The sequence below is a fragment of the Ascaphus truei genome, chromosome 6 (assembly GCF_040206685.1).
Source record: "Ascaphus truei isolate aAscTru1 chromosome 6, aAscTru1.hap1, whole genome shotgun sequence".
Taxonomy (NCBI): domain Eukaryota; kingdom Metazoa; phylum Chordata; class Amphibia; order Anura; family Ascaphidae; genus Ascaphus; species Ascaphus truei.
This window is the reverse complement of record NC_134488.1, coordinates 55,700,869-55,728,465: the sequence shown is the minus strand read 5'-3', so window position 1 is coordinate 55,728,465 and position 27,597 is coordinate 55,700,869. Positions and strand designations below refer to the sequence as shown.

Below are 27,597 nucleotides of genomic sequence, written 5' to 3'. Positions count from 1 at the left end.
TTACAATTGGGTTTTTGGATTAACAGATTTAGAAAGAAGATGAATAAAATAAAGAAATAATTACAGATCAAGAAAAAGGTGTTAGAAGATCAAAGAAAGAAGAATATTGTTACCTGGTCCGGATCTTCATGGTGGATGGCGGCGGATTGAGTTGGATGACATTGCGGTACGAGAGCTTCCTGATACCCCTGGATTCGGAGGGCAATGCTTCTAAAGGTAAGTTAAATATTAATGTACAGTAGCGACATCTTTAATTCGAGTGAATGCCGGCGGCATGCCGGGATCTACCCCAGCTGCCGCCAGTCAAAAACGCGCGCCGCCGCGTTTCCCCCACGCACCCCCCCTCCACATCGCGCGCAATTACCCCCCCAAAGACACCCCGAACCCGGCTTCTACTTTGCCCCTCTGCTTCCCCGCACCCCCGCTTACCTAGATTTGAACTCCAGGGGTGTCGGGGAAGCCTGGGGAAGCCGGGGAAGACGGGGAAGCCGGGCGCGCTTGTGACTGTGACGTCACAGTGCGCCGCCACGCGCCGCGGCTACCCGCTTCCCAGCCTCATACAGCCAGCGGCATTTGCTCGAATAAGAGCTGCCGCTGCTGTATGTAAATTTATATTTTTTCAGGTTTTTGGATTGTATATTTTTTATTTTATGTTTTTCATTGCCCATTGACCGATAATGTATTAATCTGCACCCCTTTAGGGTACAGATCAATACAGTATTAGCCAATGCATTTTTTGGCAAATGCTTGCTATGTATTGAGTGTTATTTTTTCTATTTCTGTTTATTCTGTGGATATCATTGTTTGTTATTTTTCTGGCTTGTTTTGTATTTTGTTTTTTCTATTGATTAACGGTTTAATTAATTATTGTGTTGGCGCCTGCTTTTATGTGATGTGTTAGATAGTGGTTTAAATAATTAATTGATTTGTTGGCTAATGGATGGAATTAATTAATTGTTTAGTTGGTTAGTGCTTTTATTTATTTAATTGGTTGGCAAGTGCATGTATTTCTTTCATTTGTTGGCTAGTGTTTCTATTGATTGAAGTGTGGTGTTAATGTGCTTGTGTATATGTTTGGTTATTGTTTAATTTTGGCCTTCATGCTTTTTTACTGTATTAGGGTGACCATTGAGTGCTATAGTGGCTTATCATGCCCATATTATATGGGTATGACGTACCACTATGCCAATCAATGGGTACAGGGTGGGTATAGTGGGTGGTTAGGCCTCCCAGGTGGCTAGTGGGGGACGGGGGTTAACCCCTTAATTACTATAGCAGTTATTAACCGCCAAGGTGATTAAGGGGTTAGGGGCCATTGGATTGTTTTATTTCATGTACTCTTTCTGGCAACGGAGGTCATGGCCTTGGTGTATGCTGACGAGGACGCTCTTCAGAATGGCTGGGGTAAGTATAAAGGTTTTTATTTACTTTATTTATGCTGACTGGCTAATGTTTGTTTTAATAATGGGCAAATTAGCTATTATCCATATCTGGATAATAGTTATTTTGCCCATTACTGTAGGTGTTTGGTAAGGGGGTGGGGGGAGGTGTATTTATTGAAATGTATTCCAATTTTATTTTTTTACAACAGGATTGGTACCGCGGGCCAGTGGGGACCCACAGGGAGCACCCAAAGACCCCTGGACACTCACGGGGCCCCCCCAAAGACTCCTGGACACCCGTGGGAACCACCCATGAAAACCATCCGAGGGTCCCTGGACACCCAAGAGAACAACACGAAGGCCCCCTGACTCCCATGGGAATGAATCGGGGACCCCCAGACACCTGTAGGGACCACCCAGACACCCCTATGGGGCCTCTGAACACCCATAGGGACCACCTGAAAAACACCCACGGAGAAAAACCCGGGGACACCGTTGGGGCCCCCAGACACCTGCAGAGACCATATGGAGGCCACGGACACCTGTGGGGACCCCCGCAGGCCTCTGGTATAAATCATGTGTATAAAAAAAATATTGTTTTATGTGGGGGCACAAGGGGTGGGTTGTGCATTGGTGATTATAACAAATTGTAATGTCTATTGGGGGCAGAGGAGGTGAGTGAAGGGCCAAGTATCCCTTTTACTCACCCCCTCTGCCCCCAATAAAGCTGCTGTTGTCCATTAACCCCTTCATGTCGAAAAGCTCTTATCGCCGACTTATCAGGGCTTAGTGAATAGCAGTAAGCTTTTTTGGTGGTAAGGTGGCGATAAGTGTTATATTGGAGCTTAGTGCATAGGCCCCATATACGTTCTTAACATCTGTTACTCCATCATAAACCTCTTTTGCGACAAAAAAAAAAAACAATTAAAAAAAAATCAACCACATTGAAGGATTTATTCAGTGGTTTATTGAGTGATGAAGTCTTTTAAAAAGACACACACACACACACACACTATTTAGCTGGGTATAATTTGTGTTTCACCAAATGTACTTTCAGGCCTCGCTTTTATTAGGAATTGTAAAAATGTACAGTATTATGTGTTTTATTGCATTGTTATCTGATTTGAACCACGGATACAACATGCAGAAATATACTTAGGCATGGAGAACCTGGCAATGCAAATATATAGCACCTTGGTGGAAAACTGGAATTCCAGTTTTTGGAAAGACCTAAAACTTTACGGACTATACTTTAAGAATAGATTTCCAACCCAGTCATTAACAATATTTTGTTTTCCGATGCCATGGAAAAGTTCAATTTTCCTGGAGACATTTGTTATTTTTTTTAGAACTAAGGATTTTTAACTAATTCTTCAATATTAGTATGCAATAGCTTCCACTTGTATTCAAATGTTCACATGGCAAGAGCTTGGGAGAATCTTACCGTCTCCTCTACTCTGCTGTTCCTCTTCTACCAGCAAAAGCCCCCCACCTTTCTCTTTCCCAGCTCTCGTATAGAAAGGAATAGTGATGTACCGGGTACTCGGAAATTACAAGGTACCCGGTCATATTTTCAATACTCAGAAATTACCCGGACCCGGCACCAGGGGGCTGGAACCCGGTGCCGGGTAATTTCCGTTCTGCTCTGCTCCCTCGGTCCTCTTGGAGAACGGCAGGAGCAGAGCAGCAGAAAACTTACCTGCAGCCTGTGGAAGAGGGTGAGGAGGACCGCGGCGGAGGGTGAGGAGGACCACGGCAACATCCTGCTGGCAGTGGGAGCAGTGGAAGACATCCTTCACAGCCGGTGGTGGTGGGAGCAGAGGAACATGTGACCAGAGGAGGACTGACTGAGTAAAGGCACTGACTGGCATTGAGTTTGAAGCAGGGGAACCTGGTTAAATTCCCAGTGTTGGCTCCTTGTGACCTTGGGCAAGTCACTTTGTATCCCTGTGCTCAGGCACCAAAAAATAGATTGTAAGCTCCACGGGGCAGGGATCTGTCCTGCAAAATGTCTCTGTAAAGCGCTACGTAAAACTAACAGCGCTATACAAGAACATGCTATTATTATTATTACTGGAGAAGGAGCGTTAATATTGGATAGCTATCACTTTTGGGGGAGATGCACCGGAAGTCGGAAGTCGTGCTCCTCCCCGGCTGTCCAATAGTAACGTTCCTTCTTCCCAGCTCCCCCATCTGCATGCTGGGAAATGTAGTTACCTTCCATCATATAAATCACTACACCATGCAAACTACCCCAAATTAATTTGAGTCTTACGGGAGGACATAAAAACCTGGGCCACATACAATATCTCCTGGATAAGTAAAATTCACTGTTTTAAGATAAATCTACTTCCACGTATATTGTATCTTTTCCAGATGCTCCCAGTCCCACTCCGGTCAAAGAATATTCTTGCTCTACAATCTCTAATTACTAAATTCATTTGGAACTACAGAAAAACAAGAAGAGGGGGATTATCAAAAGACCAACATTGGCGTGAGGTCTAGCGCTACCTTGCTTGATATTGTATTATAAGGCGGCACAATTATGCCAAATTTCGCAATGGCACACTCCGAGCCCAGTCGGAAAAGATGGGTTGAACTGGAAAAGGAGATATGCGCTCCCAATGACATAGTCAATTTAATCTGGTCAAAAAAATAAGTATTCAAATCCATTAAAGCACCGCTTTCCTCGATGACCAATGCAGTGGAGGTATGGGAAACCACTAAATTCAAGTGTTTGGTTAACCTCTAGGGAGACACTGATGACACTCATTTTCGATAACACTAATTTTGCTCCCGAGCTGAACGGAAAGGGCTTTGCAATTTGGAAGCAAAAACGAATATTGAGACTTGGAGATCTGGAGGAGGGAAAAAATATAAAAACTTTCAGATCTGAAAAAGAAATTCCCCTCTCTGAATTCTTTAGATACCTCCAGATTAGATCTTTTTACTCAAAATTATCACCATTCCCCCCATTTACACATTTTGAACATCTCTGTTTACTTGGGACAGATACACGTGGACTGACATCTCAAATGTATAGGGAAGTGATCTGTTCCTGCCCAGGATATGCTCAGAAGCTGCCATTTACTGTACATCTCAATGGGAGGCAGACTTAGGGGAAACATTAGAAGATAAGGAGTGGGATTAAATATTTCTAGCAGTCGCAAAGAGTTCAATATGTACCTCGCTGAAGGATAATGCATATAAGGTGATGATGAGGTGGTACCTCACCCCATTAAAACTGTCAACATTTGTGGAAGGCTACTCCCCATTGTGTCCTAAACAATGTGGAGAGCAAGCGGACCTGTTGCACATGCTGTGGTCTTGCCCTCGAATATCCCCCACTTTGGTGAGAATTCGGGATTGGCTACAGAGGATATTGGACTTTGAAATTCCACTGGACTCCTGGCTGTTCCTTTTGAAGAGACCAGAGATGAAATTAAACTTGTTGCTCACTTTGCGACAGCAACGAGGTGTGAGATCACAGCATTATGGAAACAGAAGGATTCTCCATCGTTATCCAAAATCGGGAAAAACATTTGGTTTGTCTGGCAGATAGAGAAGCTCACAAGCCTGGTAAATGATACAGGCACGAAATTACAAAAAGTTTGGCTACCATGGTTAGCACATTCGGACATCCCAGGGGTGAGCATGACCACAATATTGCTTTGATAGGAATAGGTGCATTCTCGTTTGGCGGGGTTTAGTATATGGATTCAGGATTTAGGGTGACCAAGGCCTGCCCTCAGGGGGCACTGACATTGGACCACATGGAGAAGAGATAAGAAGACAGAGAGTAGGGTTGCAAATTACACGAGGTTAAACTGAAACTGAGAGTATCCCCCTCACCCCTTTTCTGTTTTACTTTAATTTATTTTCCCTCTACCATAAACGCTTAAGTTCTGTTAATGACTATTCTTCCGAACATTGCGAATGATATGTACTGTACATGTATTTCAAATGTTGTTCGGACCACTGTTCATGACGTGTAAACTAAAAATTAAATTTAAGTTGAAAAAAAAAAAATCGTCAATCCCCAATTTTTAAGCATACTATGGGCATTAATTCACTTTGGTCCTGTGAAAGACAATACCTACTGTATGACAAACCACATTAACTAGTATTGATTGAAAATGATTGGCTGTATCATGCTCCTCATAACAGAAAGGGAAAAAAAAGCTATGTTAAGATATTTTTTCTCTGCTGTTAAAACTTTTCTTCCAGGGTTGAAGCACCATTCTTAAGTAAAAGGAAATCGCTGCCCTGGTAAACCTACTTTCTTCTATTTGAATCCAAGTAAAAAAAATATAATAAAAAAGTAATTGACTTTTTTTAATAAACGTTTTAATACAGTAACTTTATTGCCAATCAAATTTGACTGAGCTCATTAAAAAGTTGTACGCCAGGATTCTAAACATATAGGCTTATTCTGGCAACACTTTAAACACTTTCCTTTATAGAAAATCATTAACTTGCTTTGGGCCTTAAGATCGAAATGAAAGTCGTGTCAATAAAGGAAAAAATAGTTTTTTTTTTTTTTTTACCTCTCCGCCCTCTAATAGAGAGAGTTTAAGTCAAGCCCAGTTCACTGTGTTAAAATTAAACGAGGGAGGTTTACAGCAGTTGCTAATAAATACTCCACGGACGTAGAAAACATGTTCCCACTTTATGAAAAGCAGAATACGATTTTGGTGAACGAATTACATTAGCAATAATTGTTCCAGTTAAGGGATTTGTTTTGGCAGTTGATCCCATGGCTGATGAGAGGGTCTGCAATGCATTTACTGAGCACAATAATCCTTAGGCATTAGGCTGCCTCTGCTGGGTCAGACTATCAACATTGCTGAAATGCCAAATGTGTTTCCGTTGTTTAACTCTGTTCCTGTCCCTGGCAAAAGAAACAGGGGGTCACGTAACCCTAGTGATATTCTTAGAACACTTCTAGTGGTTTTGGTGGCCTTGCTCTCTGTGGCTCTCAGAGAGCTGATGGAACCAGGAGCAAATCAGAAAGAAAGAGGAGTTCCACTTCTATACAGACCAGGGTCATGCTACTGTTATGTAACATAACTTTCACAATATCTATACAATAAAATAAAGAAAAGGAAAACTTGTCCTAAAAATAAAGAAAAGTCGAACTGTATCGTGTCCCTCTACCTGGGATCATAAAATAAAAAGTAACACTTTGGGGTATCTAGTACCATCGACCACTCGTCCAGTTGTATTTTCATCCTCTTTGTACCATATTCCATTACTAAAATATTATGGGATCAGAAATTGGCCCACCAAGTCTACCAACTCTACTCAGGTATTGAATGCCTTGGAAAACCGGGAGCACGGAAGTTCCTATTTGACTGTTACGATCCCAGACAAAATGTAAGTTTTGATCAAAAGATGTCAGAACACATTTTAGCAGTGCTATAAAGATATGTCCAGGTAAACCAGACGTCTGCTACCCCAATGATATAAGTAATGCAAGCATGAGACAGGTTACAGAAGATGAGGAGGAGGCCATAAGAACAAGGTGAACGTCGCTTACCAAAACTGCATGTTTCCCACATTCCCTTGGCCAAAATGTCAATAAAAGGCACTCAACAGTCTGCATAAAAGAGGGTTATCCTTATTCCACTTATAAAATGCCAACTTCTCTTATCAGGTAAACCAGAGAGTGAAATGAGCCTGTTTCCATATGCAATGTCATGTGTCACATTGGAAGTATAAAAGATGCCCATCAGCAGTGATATTCATTTCTAATATTTTTTTTACTTTTGCTACCCCTGAAACAGCACAAACATGCCTGTCCCTCAGTGCAGTATAAAATAACCAGTAATGAAGACAGAGGAAAGAAATGCTAACGATTAGTAGTGAATTTGAATACACTTTAGCCACTCTGATACTTCTACTGTAGCATCACAAATGACATCACAACCCGAAGGTGTCCGTTTCTCGACTATGAAGGGAGCCTTTAAGGGATTTACGTTTACCTCTTTTGATGAGAGGGGCAGTACAATGGGGGACCCTCTGGCAGCAAGCGAGTTAGGTGATCAATAATCCTTTCACTGCTATAGGAGACACGCACACCCCTCTCGCAGCACGAGAGTTGATATAAAAGGATCAAAGCTGCATCATTTCTTGAGGGTATTATCTTGAAAATTAACAGTGGAAGCACACATTTTCCAAGGGTGAACAATGCAGACAAACTGCTACGCCAGCAAAAATGTTCACTTTCCATCAGAAGTATCAAATTACTGTATAGATTCTGTTTTTGGACAGGGACTGAAATCCCATTGCACGGTGTCAACATAGACAGCTGCTTCGCACAAACAAGCCTGAAATCTCAGCAAAATTTATTTTCAATCTCCAAACTGTTAGAACTCATTAAAAATGTTGTCTCCTTTGCTAATTTCATGGCACTTAGTCATGTCAATGTTCTCGCCAGATCATGTTCGCAGTCAATACGGAGGAAGATAAAACTCATGTTATTGCAGTCCTGCAGACCATACGAACAAACCAAATTGATTTTTTTTCAGTACAGTTAATTGTAATGCATCTCTCGAGGCTGTGATGTTCACCGCCACTAAAACACAGGCTAACAATGGAGAAAGAAACTCTCGACAAACCTTTAAAAAGACGGCTTGGGAAAAAAATTGAACAAACTTAAATCGAACTGCCCTGTCAAAAGCTCGAAGCATCCTACTGAGGCTGGCGACATTTGGCCCAAAGGTTTCAATCTCATCCACATGCAACTGGAAAGTGCCTGAGTAAGATAAATGAAAGCAGCAATCCTCCCCAGAAGCCTATATGAGTAACTCATATGATGTTAGCATCCTGCCTCCTGAGCATTTCCTGATCTGTTTAAAATAAAAAAATGGCACGGTTAAAAATGACGGTGTTCTTAATCTCTAGCTTCTGAGTTTAGCAGGGTAACCTTTAGACTGCATTGGGCTCTGGTAAGAGCTCTATTTTAATCCCCGGATAGTCAATATACTGTATCAAATGCTTATGTCTCTCGGATGGAGCATTACATTTTAAAGATAAAAATAGTGCAGGAAAAGGCAAGTAGGGATCTCTGCAAAAACAAAAATGGTGATAAGCGTGGACTGCTGCTTTAGGCCCGTAATATAGTGGGCGCGCTTGCTGCGCCGTTGCTTGTGGCACTTAAAGTTGGCTCTGATGAAGTGGCGTTTAGCGCTACAAAACGCGTAAGATTGTCCTATTTTTAACTTTCTACTAGTTTATTATTGATCTATTGGTATCACTACAATTTCACTGCTTTGATTGCTGACAGTTTTGTCGGTCTCTAGCTAGTATTCACTAGCATGCATCAAGTGCTGTATGCAATTTAGTCCCAGCCCCAGCAGTGCATTTGTTTGTGCTGCTATTAGTTGATGTGACGCTTCCAGCTACATTTACCCCCTATTCTGAAAGGAGGGGCGGATAAAGAGGGTGGCGGCGACATTTGGTGCCATGGGACTTTATTTACTCCACGCTGATTTTATGGGACTTTATGTTGATATACATTCTCCTATGTGGATTTACTCCTGGAGTGTTTCTTCAATTTGTTCCCCACCTGGCTGGTGAGAGGAGAGAGGTGTACACGGATATACCGGGACTCTACATTTAAACATCTGTGACCCCGTGTATTTGATCGAGTGGATACCGGTGACGTCATTGAAGCGGGTCCAAGCTGACGGAGGGAGACTTCAGGAGGATTCATTGTGCCCACTTGAGAGAGGCCACCTACCTGTTGATGACAACTTTATCTCCCCGTGGTCCATATCAGCTGACTGGTAACCCGTGTCCATATCCATGATGTGCTTGTGATTATTGTCTTTGATGTACGCAGATTATTTACCTGTTTACATTTTATTTAATACATTCTTCACTATGAGGGTTTCTGCGCTGTGTCTCTTTTGTTTTTTTCTTCTCTAGTGCTAGGGGGTGCTGAGCCACCCCCTTTTTGACCATAGCTGTGGACGCTCTCTTCCTCGCCCTTGTTCACGGTTTTGTATAATATATTTCTTATCCTAATAATTATCTGTTAATCACGTATGGGTGTATGAGATATGTAGGTTAGTGTTAGTTACACCTTCCTATTTTACGATTGGTTGTATCACTTAATGGTAGCAGTAGCGCACTTGTTCTATTTTTTTATCTGAGTACCGTAGGGACCTGTACGAAGACTGGTGATCTCCAATATCTTTATTTGTGACATTACAAGAGGATTAGAAGGGAATGTATGCTTTTTTTTTTGAAGATGACAAAAAGATCTGCAACATATTTGACACTCTAGGTAGGGAAGGGGGTAAACAAAATGATTCATGATGTAGGTAGATAGAGGAGTGGTCTATAAATGAATGCCAACATTTTTCACTGTGCCCCCAAAACCCAAAGGCATAATACAGGATTATTGACCGGATAGAAATCAACCACTACCGAGGAAAGAAGTCATTATTTTATCTGACCTAAAGCAGCAGTCTGCAATGATTGCCATTTTTTTGTATTTTGGTTTTTTTTTAACTTGCTTTGAGATCTCTTTTGCCCTTTTCAAGGCTGTTCTTATTGTTTTAGAAATTTGAAGCTTCAGTCATGAGACAGAAGCGTTTGAAATAATAAGTGGCCAGTATGCTAAAATGAATCTCTCCCCAGAGCCCATTGCAGCCTAAAGGTTACCATGGTAACTTCCAAAGCAATAGATTAAGAAAATCATGGGGAGGGGGGCGGGGGGATTAACACTATAAAAACATTTATTTAAGAAAATACAAATAAAGAGCAAACTCGTATAGGAATCTGGGATCATTGCCACTTAAAGTTTATGCAAGTATACGGCTTGGACGAGAGGAAGAGGATATGATAGGGTTGCGAGACGTCCCTTATTGTATTGTATGTCTTTATTTATATAGCGCCATTAATGTACATAGCGCTTCACAGTAGTAATACACGTGGTAATCAAATAAATAACAGATAATATAAATAACAGATCATGGGAATAAGTGCTTTAGACATAAAAATAACATTAAGGAAGAGGAGTCCCTGCCCCGAGGAGCTTACAGTCTAATTGTTAGGTAGGGAGAACGTACAGAGACAGAAGGAGGGAGTTCTGGTAAGTGCGTCTGCAGGGGGCCAAGCTTTATGTATCATGTGTTCAGAATATCCACAGTGCTATTCATATGCTTCTTTAAGCAAGTGTGTCTTAAGGTGGGTCTAAAAGGTGGATAGAGAGGGTGCTAGTCGGGTACTGAGGGGAAGGGCATTCCAGAGGTGTGGGGCAGTCAGTGAAAAAGGTTTAAGGCGGGAGAGGGCTTTAGATACAAAGGGGGTAGAAAGAAGACATCCTTGAGAAGAACGCAAGAGTCGGGATGGTGCATAATGAGAAATTATTTCATTGACTTGTCACGTTGTTCCTGAAAAGGTCTGTCACGATGCATAATTGTCCCGTATTTTAGGGTCTTGATGTGAAATCCCTGAACTTAAAATCATTGTATTAAATCAGACATAAAAATGTAATAGATTTCTTCCGATAGAGGTCGCTTAATTAAATTATTATTATTAAAATAACGTTAGGGCATTGTCTGGCCATCTCATAATACCATGAGATCCACCCCTGTAGGCGTTACTCAGTGCGCGTCTTTCCCAGAACCCCCAAGAGCAGACATGATAAAAACCAACGAATATAGCTATCAAGTGGGAGATACCCTTCAGCTTGAAACATTTACAAATCATTCATCACTCATTATAATGTCACACTTTCATTCTGGATTTCAGCATCCCGTATTATAAAAACTTAAATGTTGCAACCCTAGGATATGATAGAAACTTTCAAATACACCAAGGGTTTCAAACAAGTTAAAAGAGGGAAGCATAGTTAAGAAAAAAAGAAAAGAAGTGCTACAACAAGAGGCCTTTAAAATTGAGGGTGGGAGGCTAAGGGGAAATACGAAGTAGTGTTTCTTCATGGAGGGTGGTTGGTTCATGGAATACCCTCTCAGAGCTGGGAACATACACGTGTGGGATAGACATAAAATTATTCTAAATATCAAACAAACCACTTTAGCTAAAAGGGTCTCGATAGGAGAATGGGTAGACTTAGTGAGCAAAATGGATTTTATGCAGTCTATTTCTGTGTTTCATTGTGTCTCTACTGTTTACTGTTCTGGTTAAAACTCAGAACATTCGTGCATCTGGGTGACTGATGACACATGGTATATTTACATCATCATGAAATACTGCATGTATAAATCAGATTCATAGAACAGAAGTAACGAGGAGTAGCAGTAGTGGTAAGATCCTTCCGATAAAATGTTTATCCAGGCAACTGTAGATTTGAATTATGCATACAATAAGTGTGTCATCAAGATGTATACACGTTATTTGATCTATGCAGCACATTCATTTTATGGGAGGAAAGACGGGCCCTTCCTGAAGCTTTAATGCTTTCTTTTTTTAGCTCGTGTGAAACCGAGGCATATCCCAATAAAGGCAAGATGTGCTGTGACAAAGAGACCTCTCAAAAAGGAACCGTCCCTGCAAAAACACACACACCCACCCTTTGGATGGGGAACACCATCTTATACACACCAGTTCATTCCAAATATCAATTGGATCCATTGTATTTACAAAAATCTCACTAATTAGTTAACTAGCAGGTTAACAGTACTGTGGTACCAACTTGGGAGAAAATTACTGGCATTTGTATAAAGATTTTGGAGAAATACAGTAAAACTGTGTTAGCAAAGTTTTGTTTCATAGTTCCAACAGTGGTCTTACATTCTTTCAAGAAACTACCAAATTCTTGCCCAATTAGGGTTTAAGTGTTGGTGCTATGACTAGGGGCAACGTGATTACCAGCGAGTTATTCAATTGTACAGATCTAGATGGACTTATTGTCCTTGTGCCAGTGAAAAAAACAGGCGAACCTCGCGGCCCGAATGCAGCCACAAGGACAGCAAGTCCAAGCGGCCCTGAAGGATTAATGTGGTGCTATATCTCTTCCTGCAGATGGCCCACGGGGTTCAATTCTGTGGGATCCCATGCAGAAGCATGGAAGTCCACAGAGGTAATCCTCCCGGGAAACTTACTGTCCTCGGGGTGTGAGAGCTGCAGCCACATGAAAATAACAGCACCGAGGACCGTAAATCTGGCTACATCTGTAGCAATTTCATCTTCATTGTGAGTGTCTAATAATATCAGCATTATCCATTGGTTCACCAACAAAAAAAGCTTGGAATCCACAGTCTAAACCCCCCACCCCCCCAAAATGAATTTTGCCATTTAAAATGACAGACAAAATCACCCCAAAAAGTGCTTGCCACATGAATTACTTATTTAAAATACATTTGATCTTATACAATTTTGGAGCACTGCTATTTTATTTTAACAAAGTTTCCATTAAAGTTCATGTTTAAATGAGTAAATTATTCAGAGCTCCACATTTGAGGCAACGCAGTAAGAACATCCACTAGCTCAATAGATTTTAGTCAGAAACACTTCTAAACAGCTCTTAATTGTCAATTGTTCTTCACCCATGTAGGGTGGCTGGATGGGGTGCATTGACAATTCAACAGGCAAATTACTTGTAACACAATCTAAATCTGAAACAAGCTGTTTAGTAATTTCTGTGTTTTGACTGTGGTTGTATCAAATTCCTTTGCTAGAAATAAGTTAGGGAATCAGAAAAAAAAACTATTATTGAAAATTCATGTTTGAAAAACCATCTTTAGAATTTAATACGTTTTAATGCAAGATAGTTTTTGTAAATTTCCACTAGAAAATTGTATAAATATAAATTTGTGAAAGGATTTAAGAAAATCATCAATAATGCATAAAGATATGTTGTTTATGGATTTATACTTTCCATTAAAACCTAATTCAGTATTTATCTTCTCAGTTGAACAGCACAAAATGTTCACTGAAGTCAGTGAACCTGACACAATGTGGCCCCTGTTTTGTGAAAATGTAAAACGTTTGCCCCCCAAAATTCCCTGAAGGTGAAAATGTCGCAAAAAATTCCATGAAGCACATTTGAAGAGATTCACACATCTCTACTGCTATGTGTTAAACATTGAGCAGGAAATGTAAGAATCTCTGTAGAGAGAGATTTTTCACCTTTGTTAAATGCAACTTTAAATTACCCCAAGTCACAGTCCATTGTCAGGTCAATTATGATGATTCTGTATGCAAACTTTTCTTATTACCTTCTTGTGGTAAGAGCAAATATCAAAGTCCACACCACATCAAGGTTCTATGATCTCCTAAAGAGATGTCTAGGGGACATTTAGTAGGTGTGTTATATCAGCTGCAGTACCTATTGGACAGCCTGTCTATGTTTATTCCACTCTGAATAATACTCAACATGATTTGACAGAAGACACTGCCACCAGATGGGGATGATAATCCCTAAGTCTGAGTCCAGGGTCAGCGCTTAGGCGCTGACCCGTGCTGAGGCGCGCTGACACTTGTCAGTGAACTCCTGCAGCCACAATGAGAGCAGCTTTAGCAGGGGCTCGCGCACGCAGGCATGCGGAGGCGTAGGTCTTATTTAATTTTTATGCGCTCACGGGAGCGCAGGGCCGGTAACGTGAGTGGTTCGCCCAATGAGGGCGAACCAGCTTTGTGACGTCACTGGCCCGCCCCCGGACACGCCCCCGGACACGCCCCCGGACGGCGCGCAAACTAAGGCCAGGGAAAGCACCCGCTTTCCCTCAGCCTCAGCGCGCCTCCGCACGGCTGCAGTCTCTATGGACTCAGCCTAATGTAGGCAACTGCACTCTAACTTGGTTGGTTACTTGGATAACTTTACCACCTCACCAACACTTGCCCCGGTTGTGATGGGATAGAATTGGTATACTGTACAGGATATATATATATATTTTTTTAATAGGCTAGACCAAAGATGTTCATATCCATCTTTATGGGCTGGTGTTCTTGGTTACATTTCTCAACAAAGGTTTGGTTTAGAGATAGACCGTGTTCTGGAAAACTTAATGACCTCCACACCAAACAGTATGGTACTGTATTTGCAAGCAAGATTGGTGCAGGATTGAAGAGATGTTGACACGTCTTTGTTTTTGTCTTCACTCTAACCAGCTTTGAAAAACTAGATCCAAACGCTCTGCTTTTGTTTATTATTGCAAGCAATAAACTAACATCCCTGCCATGCCTAACAATGCTCTGCAGTCACAAAGTTTTGCATATGGGAGTGTCACAAATGAATACAGGCAGTCCTCGGTTATCCGACACAATGCGTTACTCAAAATGGCGTTGGATAGCGAAACGTTGTAAAGCGAAACACGTTTTCCCATAGGAACACTGTTTAAATAAAAGGTTCCGTTCCTGAAGGCATTTTTAATGCTAAAATACACAAAATATTTTATGCAGACAATAAGATATGCAGCACAACCACACATTATATAGTGTATATACTGTATTATATATATATATAATATTACATAATTTATAATATAATATAAAAATATCATATATTATATAGTATAATATATATTATATACACATAAACAACTTTGCAAAGCATCGTAAGAGCGTTGGATAAGCCGTTTTGGCGTTGTAAAAATGAACATAGGTATGTATTGCATAGCGTTGGATAAGTCATTCGTTGTAAAACGAAGCGTTGTAAAACGAGGACTGCCTGTATGGCTGGACAATAAAGGCTGCCAAGCTATGGCTCCAATGTACTGCCCATGAATGACAGAACACTGAGCACTAGAATAAATGTTTTGAAAGACAGCAAACAGGAAAATAAGGGATTGGGTATTGCACAGAGAAATACAGAGATTCTGATATTTATTATGCATAGTTTATTTTTATATTTTCCTTCAGAATTTTATTATCGTTTTACGGGGAACTTAAAATACCTATTCCCTCAACCTAAACAAACTATGCTTCTCTCAGGAGTAGATTATTTTATTTAATGACTAAAAGTTTGAAGTCAAGCTTCCCACTACAGCATATTCATTTATACGTTCTACCCGAACATGAGCTCCTACTTTCTTTCCCCTCGTGCTCTCATCCTCTCCAAGCACAGTAATTTAGTGATATGACACAAGAACATCCCTTACCATGCAGACTTATGCTGGAAGCGGCAGGTCCTATGATGTGGTTTTCCTTCTGTACCTCAAACCAGTTGTTTTAAGTGAGTTTCCGACAGTATAATCCAATGCACCTAAGAAGGGCAAGTAAAAATAAACAGTTTGTAAGGAACTTAATTTAAATCAGAATCCCCCTGTGTCACAAAATACATAAGAAAATTGAAATAAATTATGTGGAACATGCATCCGGTTACAGTATATATCTTTCTGAAAATAGTTCCACAATAAACTTTCACAACCAGACACAAATTACTCTTTAGAGCACAGACAAAAACAAACCTAGGTAGAGAGCGTAGTGACCTCTCCTATTATTGCCAAACCTAAAAATCAAAAAAACATTGCTTCCAACTGGGCCACAAAATGAATAGAGTAGCGGTGGCTGTACATACTAAAGAAAAGCTAAATTGATTGTCTGCCTGCAATTAATTAACATAGAGATGTAACCAGACTAACCTTCCCTGGGCAAGTTAGGGTGGCCGTTATCAATCATTTTAAATTCCTTAACCCTTTTAATGCCAGAGGGGTCCGAGGGCCTGAGTGCCACAGCCCCTCTGGCACAGTGCGGTTACGTGGCCGTGGCAGTCATTTTGGAGAAGACTGAATAGGAGTGATCCTCCTCTATTTCTTCACTGGTTAGATCGCTTCCTGCGCTACAGGGGAACGCAGGACGTGATTTAACCCAGAAAAAAACAAGCCCTTTGAGCATGACGTAGTCACTATGTCATGGCGCCCCCAGAGTGCCAGTCCCCATGACGTAGTCACTACGTCCTGGGACACTCAAAGGGTTAACTGAAAAAAGTAGTGATGGATAGAACAGCTTCCCAGGTGGTGTATTTTCAAAGTGGTCCCATCAATCTAAAATGTTTAAATGAACATATTTTTGACTTCCAGACACATAATGATGACCAAGAGCCCACCAAACGCCTCCCCATTCATTGACCTAATTTAATGACCACATAGTACGGGGAGGTTGGGAAATGGATTCCACACCACTTTGTTGACAAAGGAATAACACGTTATTTAATGTATCCATTATTTATTTGCTTTCATTATATAAATGTTAACAACAGCCTGGTTCCAGTCTCATGGTCATCAAGGGGGTTGCACAATTGCTTCCTACGAGAGTAAACGGTAGTTACATTGTTTTTACCATTACAGAAAACTTACGGAGACATGCAATTGCAGCAGAAGTGGTATTTGTAGTTACAGGAAACATATACTAACACTAGAGATGTGCAATGTTTTTGGGCACCGATTTGAACTTGACGGAAAATACCTATTTTCATTCTGGGAAAAAATTCCCTTCGGTACAAAAGTTTGTGGTAAATTCGATTAATGCTAAAAAGTCAATGGGCATTGCATGTTCGATTACTTAAAAATTTCGATCAAACTTCTAAACAAATATATATATTTTTAAGAAGTTTCAGGGCTCCAATTTTGCCACTTCAAAAAGACGAAATACAGATGTAGCAGCCATTATTGAGCTCGCTGGCGCGTTGCAGCGGGACACACACACCAGCAGGAGCCACTGCCATTCTATTGCATTAGCCATGTGCTAAAAGTCACATGGCTAATTCGCCAGCGGGTGAAAGGATGTCTGCTACTCCTGTACCAAATCGGTGTTATGTTTGGCCCTGCAAAAAGATTACATTTTTTGCAGATTTGAAAAGTTTGATCGTAATTCCAGAAAAGCAAATCTCAGCAGGTTTAACTCAAGTAAATGTCTCATTAAATGCTAACAGGCATGTCAAAGCTCACTAATGATTTGTTGTGTTTCCAGCTGTAACGAGCTCTTACGATACTATAACGGACGTTAGTGATAATAATATGCAAAAGAGGTGTGGACCACTTCAATGCATATAGTATCTACAGCACTAGCAAAACATGGCTGGTCAAATTGGTGATGTCATAATTAAAGGTAGTAATCACACGGTAAAGCAACCAATTTGATTGGCTGCTATACCATGTGATGCTAGGACCTGGTTTTTGCAACAACCCTAGCCCACTTATACAAGTCCAGGGCTCTCACAAAAGACTGGAAGTTGCAGCAGAGGCCACATCCGGTTGCTGAAGAAAGAAGAGAGAAAATGCCGAAATCAAAATACGTAGAAAAAAAAGAAAATATTTTCAAATATTGAGGGCATCAGGCAAGCTAAGGATCCCTTGTTGCAAGGACACAGATGGCTGCGGATTACTAATAGACCATTGGGCCAGGATATATTTCCATAGTAGATAAGGTTGTAAAAAAGACATATGTCCATCAAGTTCAAATCATGCTAAATTTAGATGACAGATATTTTATCCTATATCTGTATTTACAATATATTGATTCAGAAAACCCTAGTGACACATTATCCAGCATTGTCTCATAAGGGACAGAAAATGAATTCCTTCCAGACTCCAATATTGGCAATCAGATTTCTCCCTGGATCAAGATCTTCCCATGATTACTTATTACGTATATTCCTTTATACCTCTACATCCTAAAAAGATGTCCAACCTTTTTTTGAACATTTCTATTGTATCTGCCATCGCAGTCGCCATGGGTAATGAATTTCACATTTTAACTGCCTATACTGTAAAGAACCATTAACTTTGTTGCTGGTGAAATCGCCTTTCCTCCAACCTTAGGGGATGACCACATGTTTGTACTGCTTTGGGATGAATAGTTCTTTTGAAAGCTCCTTGTATTATCCCTGAATATACAGCTCAACCCTGTTATAATGCGATCTGTTACAACGCGAATCCGCTTATAACGCGATGCCAGCGTGGCTCTTTATTTTCATATTTATGAATACTTTACAACACGATCATTGGTATCTTAAATACTTTATTGTACAATGCATACAATTGTACATTATTTCTAATGTGATCTGCTTATAGCGCAATGTGATTCTTTGGACCCCAAGCACAGCATTATAAGGGGGTTGAGCTGTATTTGTATGTACAGGTGGTCCTCGCTATTCGACTGTCCGTTATCCGAACGGATTATCCGATGCCAGATAATGCATTCCGCTGAACACATTATCCAACGTTGGAACGGATTATCCGACGCTCTGCACCGCGGATTAAAATTGGATCCACAATTCGACATCGATCTGCGGGACGGATTCCGGCAGATACCAAGGACCACCTGTAGTTATCATATCCCTTCAGACGCCTCTTTTCTAAAGTAGACACAAAGCTAGCCTCTCCTCATAAATCAGACTGACTTTTTGGTTGATTTTTGCCATTGAGCATGTGGGTCTTGCTTTATTGTTGCTGGTTTTTGGAATTAAAGTTTTTTGTAATTGGTTTTTGGCCATTGCGCCTTTGCAATATTTTTTATGGTTGGGTTACATGAAGCTGCCCCTGTGGGCTTTGCTCCGGCGGAGGCTGTGTTGGAGAACGTGGGTTTCCCTGGTGTTTGCTACGTGAGTAGATTGGGTCCGGACCCTTCTGTGTTATCAGTAGTGAGATTTCCTGTCTCTCCTCCTCCTCCTTGTTCTTCCTTTTTAGCGTTTTAATACTTTGTGTACTATTGTAATTCTATTTTTACCCCCCTGGGGTTTTTAAAGTTTGTCATTTGTTGTGGGGAGTTCATTTCCCTGAAGATGGAGGCCACCAAGTAGGATGGGGTAAATCAAATAATTATTTCAGCTACCCATTGAGTGCCATTGTTAGTAGCTACAGTAGACTTTCCTTGGGAGATCCTATCTCAGCAAATGGGGCAGAGCTTACCCAACAGTGTCCACTGCCATGAAGAGAGGACCAGGGAAAACGTTTTTTAAAACAGGGTATGATAATTACGTTTGAAAAAGAACATGCCAATACAATTTAACCATTTGTTTCATGCTCAATTGTGTGAGATGTTTATATTGGCACAGAGATGGGCAAACAAATATCACAGTGCAGTGTTGTAGCTAGACATGTGCAGGCCCCCAGGCAAAAATAAAAAAAAGGTCCCATTAATATTTATTTTGACTGCAATTTTTTTCTCCCTCCCCCATCCTCTCCTGATCCTCTCTCATCATCCCCCCCCTCCTCCTCATCATCATCTCTCACCTTCCTCCTCCTCTCTCCCCCTCCTCCCCCACATATTTCTCTCCTCTCCCTTCCCCAGTAGGTCTCTTTCCTCTCCCCCCAGCATCATGATTCTCTCTCGCTCCTCTCCCCCCCAACATGTCTCTCTCTCCCACCCCCAGCATTGCTTTCTATATGTCTTTCTCTTATTACACTGCTCATTTCATTCCCTCTGTGCTTCTCTGATGTATTTATCTTATTTCCCCCTCTTGTCTTTTTTCCTCCCTCTTCTCTTTTCTCACACATGCCATTCTCTTTATTTAAACCCCCATATATATATTCCCCCTGTCATCCTCTCTCTAATAACCTGAGGATTATTTTCCCAGTATCTTTTTCTCTTTTACTTCCCCTTTGCCCCTCATGTGTGTCTCTCTCTCTCTCTCTCTTTTTCTCCCCCTCATTTCTCTCGCTTTTCTCCCACTTGTGTCTGAATCTCTTTTCTCCCCATGATTTGGTTTCTACTCCTCATGTGTCTCTCTTTTCCCCTTTGTTTTGCTCTTTTCTCACCCTCTCTGTCTCTCATTGCTCCCCTTCATGTCTCTCTCTCTCTCTCTTTGCGCCCCCTCATGACTCTCTCTTTGCTCCCCTTCGTGTCGCTCTTTCTTTGCTCCACCTCATTCTCTCTCTCTTTGCTCCCCTTCATGTCTCTCTCTTTTCTCCACCTCATGTCTTACTTTTCACTCTTGTACTTCATTTTCATTTTTTGTACTTCATTTTCTCTTTTTCTCTTCTTTTCTGTCTTCTCCCCTTTCATGATACAGGATGTCGTGGATGGCGGTGCAGCTGCCTTGGAAAAAAACTTTAGACCGAAGATTGCAGGATACTGGGTACAAAAGTTTACTGGCACATAAAAAACAACAAAGCAAACACTCTGACGCGTTTCAGCCACACGGGCCTTTGTCAAAGAGTATAGTATACAAAACATAATCAACTAATTTAAATACCCACAGTTCCTTTCTCAACCATGACGTATCGGCGCTCTCAACCAATGAGAGTCAGCCCGCCCCTTCTCTCGGACGCTAGATTTCATTAGCTCAATAACAGCTGATCTATACAAACAAGCACGTCACGTCTAATGAAAGCCAATGAAATCAAGCGTCCGAGAGAAGGGGCGGGCTGACTCTCATTGGTTGAGAGCGCCGATACGTCATGGTTGAGAAAGGAACTGTGGGTATTTAAATTAGTTGATTATGTTTTGTATACTATACTCTTTGACAAAGGCCCGTGTGGCTGAAACGCGTCAGAGTGTTTGCTTTGTTGTTTTTTATGTGCCAGTAAACTTTTGTACCCAGTATCCTGCAATCTTCGGTCTAAAGTTTTTTTCCAAGGCAGCTGCACCGCCATCCACGACATCCTGTATCTTGAACTTCTTCGGTAGGAGCACGCCAAACCGCATTTGGACCTCCAGCAACGTGATTTAACTCCATTTCCTTGCTATTCAGTTTATCAAGTTTCACTATATCAATTGTACCTATAGCCTGTGACACCCATACAAAGATACCTATTAAGGCTGTTGGGAGTCCACACAGCGTGGCTAGTAAGGGCTTGATAGTGACATTACTGAGTGCGTACATTGTGGAGTTTGGAGGTCTGAACTGAAGCTTGCTGTTGTTTCTGGAAAGACTATTATGATATAAGGACACATTCATGCATGGATTTTCCCTGTGAGTATTGCAAAGGGGACATTCCTCTTACACCATTTCTCTCCTTTCATGTCTGTTTTAACCCCCATGATTTAACCATTCCCATCCCTCTCACCTTTCCCAGTCTGTCTCTAAGGCCGCGCTTATAGTGACAGCGACGCTGACGTCAGGCTGCGGTCGCTGGAAAAATCAAATTAAAGTGACTTCCAGCGATCACGACCAAGCCGTCGCGCCACTCCTACTATTAGCACATGCAACGACGTCAATACATTTGTTTTGACACGACATCGCGTCACCAGCACTATAAGCGTGGCTTAAGGTCCGTAATATAGTGGGCGCGTGCGGCACTTACAATTGGCTGTGGTTAACCAGCACTTGTATGCTAGGGCCGCGCGCAGAGCGAAGAGCGTGGAGCCGAGCGATAGGGGAAAAGACTCCGAAAAGTAAGTACTCGTGCTGCTACTGCTCAGTGTCTGCAATGTGTGTACAGCAGGGCCCCGCTTCTCGGCGCTCCGCTTTTCGGTGATCCGCTGATACGGCGGCACCGACAAGGGGGCTGCCATGTTGAATTTGGAATCGTGCATGCGCAGAACAGGCGGGTGCACCCGGCGCGCATGCGCAGACCGCAGGTTGCGCGCGCAGACCGCGGGTTGCACATGCGCAGAACGGCGAAAATGCCGGTTTGCGCATGTGCAGCACTGAAAATCGCCGGATCCGCTTTCTGCCGATTTTCACTATACGGTGGGCCTCTGGAACGGAACCCACCGTATACCCAGGGCCCTGCAGTATGTGTGTATGTGTGTGTGTATATATGTATATATGTGTATAAAGTTGCACAATATTAATAAATAATTTCTTCTCACAGCATGTCTTTTAAATTTTGTTTTAATATACACACACACACACACACACACACACACACACACACACACACACACACACACACAGCTTCCCCAGTGACACACACACACACACACAGTGACACACACACAGTGACACACACACTACCCTTCCAAGCCTGTTGCTCACAACAGCACAGACCGTACACACGAAAAGTGTGCGTCACGTGCACGAGCGTTCGTACAGGCACACGCGCACGCCCACTATATTACGGGTCTAAAGCTGCAGCTCCAGCCCAACGCTGGAGGCCCCGCCCACCTACGGAAGATCTGCAGAGGAAGGAATTTCCCCTCTGTCCTTCCTGCTGTATCTCAGGGCCCCGCTCCCTGACTCAGGCCCTATCCACCTGCAGAGGAAGGGATTTCCCTCTGTGCTTCCTTCCTACTGCATCTCAGGCCCCGCAATGGGCTGCCGACAGGGCGGGAGAGCGGGCCACCCAACAGCATGTGCCCCCAGGCTTTGCCCAGGCTATAGCTACACCCCTGTCCTAGTGTAACATTTACCAATTATGCTTCACAAGGAGACGCTTCCATGTACTCGGTCAATCCCTCAACACAACTTCGAAAACAAGTAAGATCATAATACAGTACATTCGGAAAGAGTTTACAATCTACTGCCCTATATTATGCCTTTTATCATCTCTGCACAGCACGATCTGGAGCTAGATAAATAATGCAATACAAAAAAATTAAAAAAAGAAGACATTTCTTTTTGACTCTGGTAAATCCAGTATCAATCAGCTGTCTCCATGGGTCAAGAAACTGCCTTATGTTTTTATCTGCGTAGCATATCCCATGATAACTTTTCTAAGATATCCAACCTTTATAAATACAATGGCTGGTATTAAGAAATCATAGACATTATGGGGCCTATGCACTATGCTCCGATAGAAAAGAATCCCCAGGGTTTTTAAATCGCCAGTTTTGACAGCGTTGCTATCACGGTATGCAGAAAGCCCCGAATACCTGTGATAGCAGCATTTGCAAAACTGGCGAGTAGCCGGCAGCGTGATGAGCCCCTCTGAAAAGGGCTCACCCGGCGAGTTCTTTCTGCTGCAGAAAGAGAGACGCCTCTCCCGGTGCAAATCTCGGGTGAATTTTTTTTTTTTTTTAATTTACATGTTATTACTAGTGTACGTGAGCAGGGGGTCTCCGGAGCAGAACCCCATTGACTTCAGATATGGGGACCCCCTGCTTCCTGAGATACAGGCCGGTTATGAGGTGCCAATATCTCCTATGCATTTGATTTTCATGGTCACGTGACGCGGGACATTTCAATGCATAGGAGATACCGGCACCCCATAACGGGGCCTGTATCTCAAGAAGCAAGGGTCCCCGGACCTCAAATCAATGGGGTTCTGCTCCGGAGACCCCCTGCTACAATACACTAGTAATAAAACCATAATAAAATTTTTAACACATTCGTTACCATACTGGCTATCTGCTATGGTAATGAAGCTCCTTTAATGTAATTTTTATTAACAGTGTGTGGGAGCAGGGGGTCTCCTGAGCTGAAGCGTCTGATTTCAGCCTCAGCGAACCCCTGCTTCCCAAGTTACAGGCCCTGTTATGGGGCATCGGGTGCCGGTATCGTCGCCTTTTTTAAATCGTCCACGTCACGTGACCGGGGGATTTAAATAAGGAAGGAGATACCGGCACCCCATATCTGGGCCTGTTACTCGGGAAGCAGGGGCTCCCGAGGCTGAAATCAATGCGGTTCACCTCAGGAGACCCCCTGCTCCCGCTCACTATGAATAAAAATGACATTAAAGCAGCTTCTTTACCTTAGCAGATAGCCGCTAAGGCAATGAAGGGGTTAAGGCACAATAGCTGCTTTATTGAGGGCAGAGGGGGTGAGTGAAGCGGGTACTTGGCCCTTCATACATCCCCTCTGCCCCCAATAAACATTACAATATGTACTAACCACCAATACACAACCCACCCCCTGTGCCCCCACATAAAACCAGAATTAATTATTTTTTCTACACATGATTGATACCAGAGGCCGGCGGGTGTCTCTGGGTAGTCCCCGCGGGCCTCCAGCTGGTCCCTGCGGATGTCCGGGGGCTCCAACGGGGTCCCCGGGTGGTTGTTGCAGTTGTCTGGGGGACCCCGGTTGTTCCCCACAGGTGTCTTGGGGCCCTCTGGGGGTTCCCACAGGTGTCTGGGGGCCCTCATGTGGTTCCCACGGGTGTCTGGGGGGCCCTTGGGTGGTTCCCAGGTGGTTCCAGTGGGTGTCTGGGGGTCCTCGAGTGGTGTCCGGGGGTCCCAGCTGGCCTGCTGTACCAATCCTGTATAAAAAAATAAAATTGGGCATATATTGCAATAAATACATCTCCCCTCCCCCACCCCCCCAACACATACTGTACAGTAATGGGCAAAATAACTATTATCCATATATGGATAATAGCTCATTTGCCCATTATTAAATCAAACAGTTTGAAAAGCTGGCGATAAGTGGCTTATCGCCGCGCATTTGGCGGGTTTTTTTTTCCTAGCCAATTTTTTTGCTGAAAAGCTCTTTTTTCGCCGATTTATCAGGGCTCACTGAATAGCAGTAGGCTTTTTTAGCGGTAAGGTGGCGATAAGTGTCTTATCGGAGCTTAGTGCATAGGCCCCATATTCGTTCTTAACATCTTTTACGCAATCATAAAGGTCTTTTGCAAAACAAAATAGAAAAAAAAAGAACCACATTGAAGGATTTATTCAGTGGTTTATTGAGTGATGAAGTCTTTTAAACACTTAAACACACACACACACACACACACACACACACACACACACACACACACACACACACACACACACACACACACACACACACACACACACACACACACACACACACACACACACACACACACACACACACTATTTAGCTGGGTATGATTTGTGTTTCACCAAATGTACTTTCAGGCCTCGGTTTTATTAGGAATTGTAAAAATGTACAGTATTATGTGTTTTATTGCATTGTTATCTGATTTGAACCACGAAGAAATATACTTACAGTAGGCATGGAGAACCTGGCAATGCAAATATATAGCACCTCAGTGGAAAACTGGGGGGGAGGGGGAGGTGTATTTATTGAAATGTATGCCACATTTCTTTTTTTTGTACAACAGGATTGGTACCGCAGGCCAGCGCAGAGCCACGGGGACCACCCGAGGACCCCTGGACACCCACAGGGACCACCCGACACCCACGGGGAGCCCTGTGGGGTGCCCAGACACCTGTGGGAACCACCCAAGGGCCCCCAGATACCTGTGGGGACCACCCGGGGACCCACAGGGACCACCTGGAGGTCCACGGGGACCACCCAAGGACCACCAAAGGCCTCTGGTATGAATCATGTGTTTAAAAAAAATAAATGATGGTTTTATGTGGGGGCCGAGGGGGTGGGTTGTGTATTGGTGATTATAACATATTGTAATGTTTATTGGGGGCAGAGGGGGTGAGTGAAGGGCCAAGTACCCCTTTCACTCACCCCCTCTACCCCCAATAAGCTGCTGTTGTCCATTAACCCCTTCATTGCCTTAGCGGTTAGCCGCTAAGGTAATGAAGTTGCCTGTAAATGCATTTTTATTGCATGGGATTGATGCCGGGAGTCTCAGATGCTGATATTAATGGATATCAACTCCGGAGACTCCCAGCATCAATCCAATGCAGGAAAAATGCATTATTTTTTTCTAAGTCCCGTCTCACCGCTTATCGGCAGCTTCTCACTGCCCTCTTGCCAACTTTTCATGGCGAGACGATTTTGAGAGGAAATTTCAATTCTAGAGCCACGATTAGTCTCGATAAGCTAATCGGGCTACTAGAATACCACGAGTTTGAAAAGCTGGCGTTAAGTGGTGATTATTGCCGTGCTTTTGGCAAAATTTTTTTTCCATCAAAGTAATTTGCACATACCACTAAGCTCTCTTATCGCCAACTTATTGGGTCTTACTGCATAGCAGTAGGCTTTTTTTGGCGATAATGTGGCGATAAGTGACTTATCTGAGCTTAGTGCATGGGCCCCTAAGTTGGAGACTGCTAAAACTGGCCGATTGCCTGATATACTGCTTTAAATTTAAAGAAGGCTGCTGTACTACTACTGTCTACTCTGGAGCAGTCCTGCAGCTGGGAGTAAAGATTGTGGCACCAACATTCCCCTGAAGGACCAAATATTGTCTTTGTTGTCCTATCTCTGGCAACAGCAGGGCTGATTCGTCCGCCGATGGTAGTGGGGACACAGGAACAGGCTTCTGGGGTTCATACCCCACATATCTTCTTAGCAGTGCAGCACCTCCATCTGCCGTAGGCTCCAGTAACTGAAGGTTATCTCCCACAGTAGAACTTATTACCTCTCCCCCCAGTAAGGTCACACACCATGCAGGAGGTATATTGCAAAACAGGAACGGTTTATTACTACACTCTGCAGTAACAGTTACTCAGCAGTCTTCTGCCGGATACAGTCTGTCAGTATTCACTGGATGATGGTCCCTGGACCGCCACTACAGGCAAAGGGCACCGCAACCGTCCTAGGTATGGTCCACACTCACTCTCCCCCGGAGGGAAGAGAACATGGTAAGGCCCCAATCTCAGGCTTCCAATTGTGTGACATGCCTTCCTCAGAGGGAAGGAACAACGTGCTAACTTTAGGACGGTCCTGCCCTTAAGTACAGCCAGAAGGCTGGCACCCGTTGTCCCAGCTACAACAGGATGTACCACCCTCTGTTGTCACTCAAGTGCAGTACCAAAGGTGAGGGGGAAAACCCCATACCATCTACTGGAAAAGCCTGCCTATACCAGGGCTTACTGCCAGGAGGGAAGCAGATCAGTAGCCACAGATGGCATGGCTGCGCACACACACACACACATATATATATATGTATATATACACACACACATCGTATATATGGACTTTTTGTCGTTTTGACTATTTCACTTAAGTAGATCTATTTTGATTGATCAAAGTCTGGTGTCCAGCCTTTGATTACACTGTTAAACCATCATAAGGCTATTGAATGTCTGGTTTTGGAGCAGAATGAGTAATATAAGGACACAATGCTCCCAGATTATGTGTAGGACACTTGCTAATGACACTTTCTGCTAATTTGATGATTCATTTTTCTGCAAGCCTTGAACAGATTATGATTACCGGATTGAAAGTGCAATCTGTGTTAAATGTATTATCTACTGTAACATATGTATCAGATTAATTATGTTTGGTGAAATTAAATGTTGTCACTTATAACAAAAAAGATTAAGATATTTAACTAAATATTTATGCATGGTACTTATACAGAAGTGTATAAGAAAATTGTGTATGTTTTTTTGGTAATTCCATAACCAGGGCCGCCGACAGGGGGGGACAGAAGGGACAGGTGTCCCGGGCCCGGTGTATGCAGGGGGTCTGGCCCTCCGGCGCTGCTCTTCAATACGTTCCACCTGACCATCAACCTCAAACTCACCCATTCCCCAGACGAAGTATACTTCCTAGACACCACCATTACTATAAAGAACA

At 42.7% G+C, this 27,597-nt stretch overlaps 1 protein-coding gene across 8 annotated transcripts in view; it reads right to left on the bottom strand.

Moving 5' to 3' along the window:
• The window catches only part of PKNOX2 (PBX/knotted 1 homeobox 2), a 752,321-nt gene that overhangs the window by 288,999 nt on the left and 435,725 nt on the right, over positions 1 to 27,597 (bottom strand). For all 8 annotated transcript variants that reach the window (XM_075604325.1, XM_075604323.1, XM_075604330.1 and 5 more), the window contains one exon: positions 15,458 to 15,561. Coding sequence is in view for 1 of the 8 variants with exons in the window: in XM_075604329.1 (XP_075460444.1) it covers positions 15,458 to 15,460 (3 nt within the window). In the remaining 7 variants the exon portion in view is untranslated. The remainder of the gene's footprint in view (positions 1 to 15,457; positions 15,562 to 27,597) is intronic.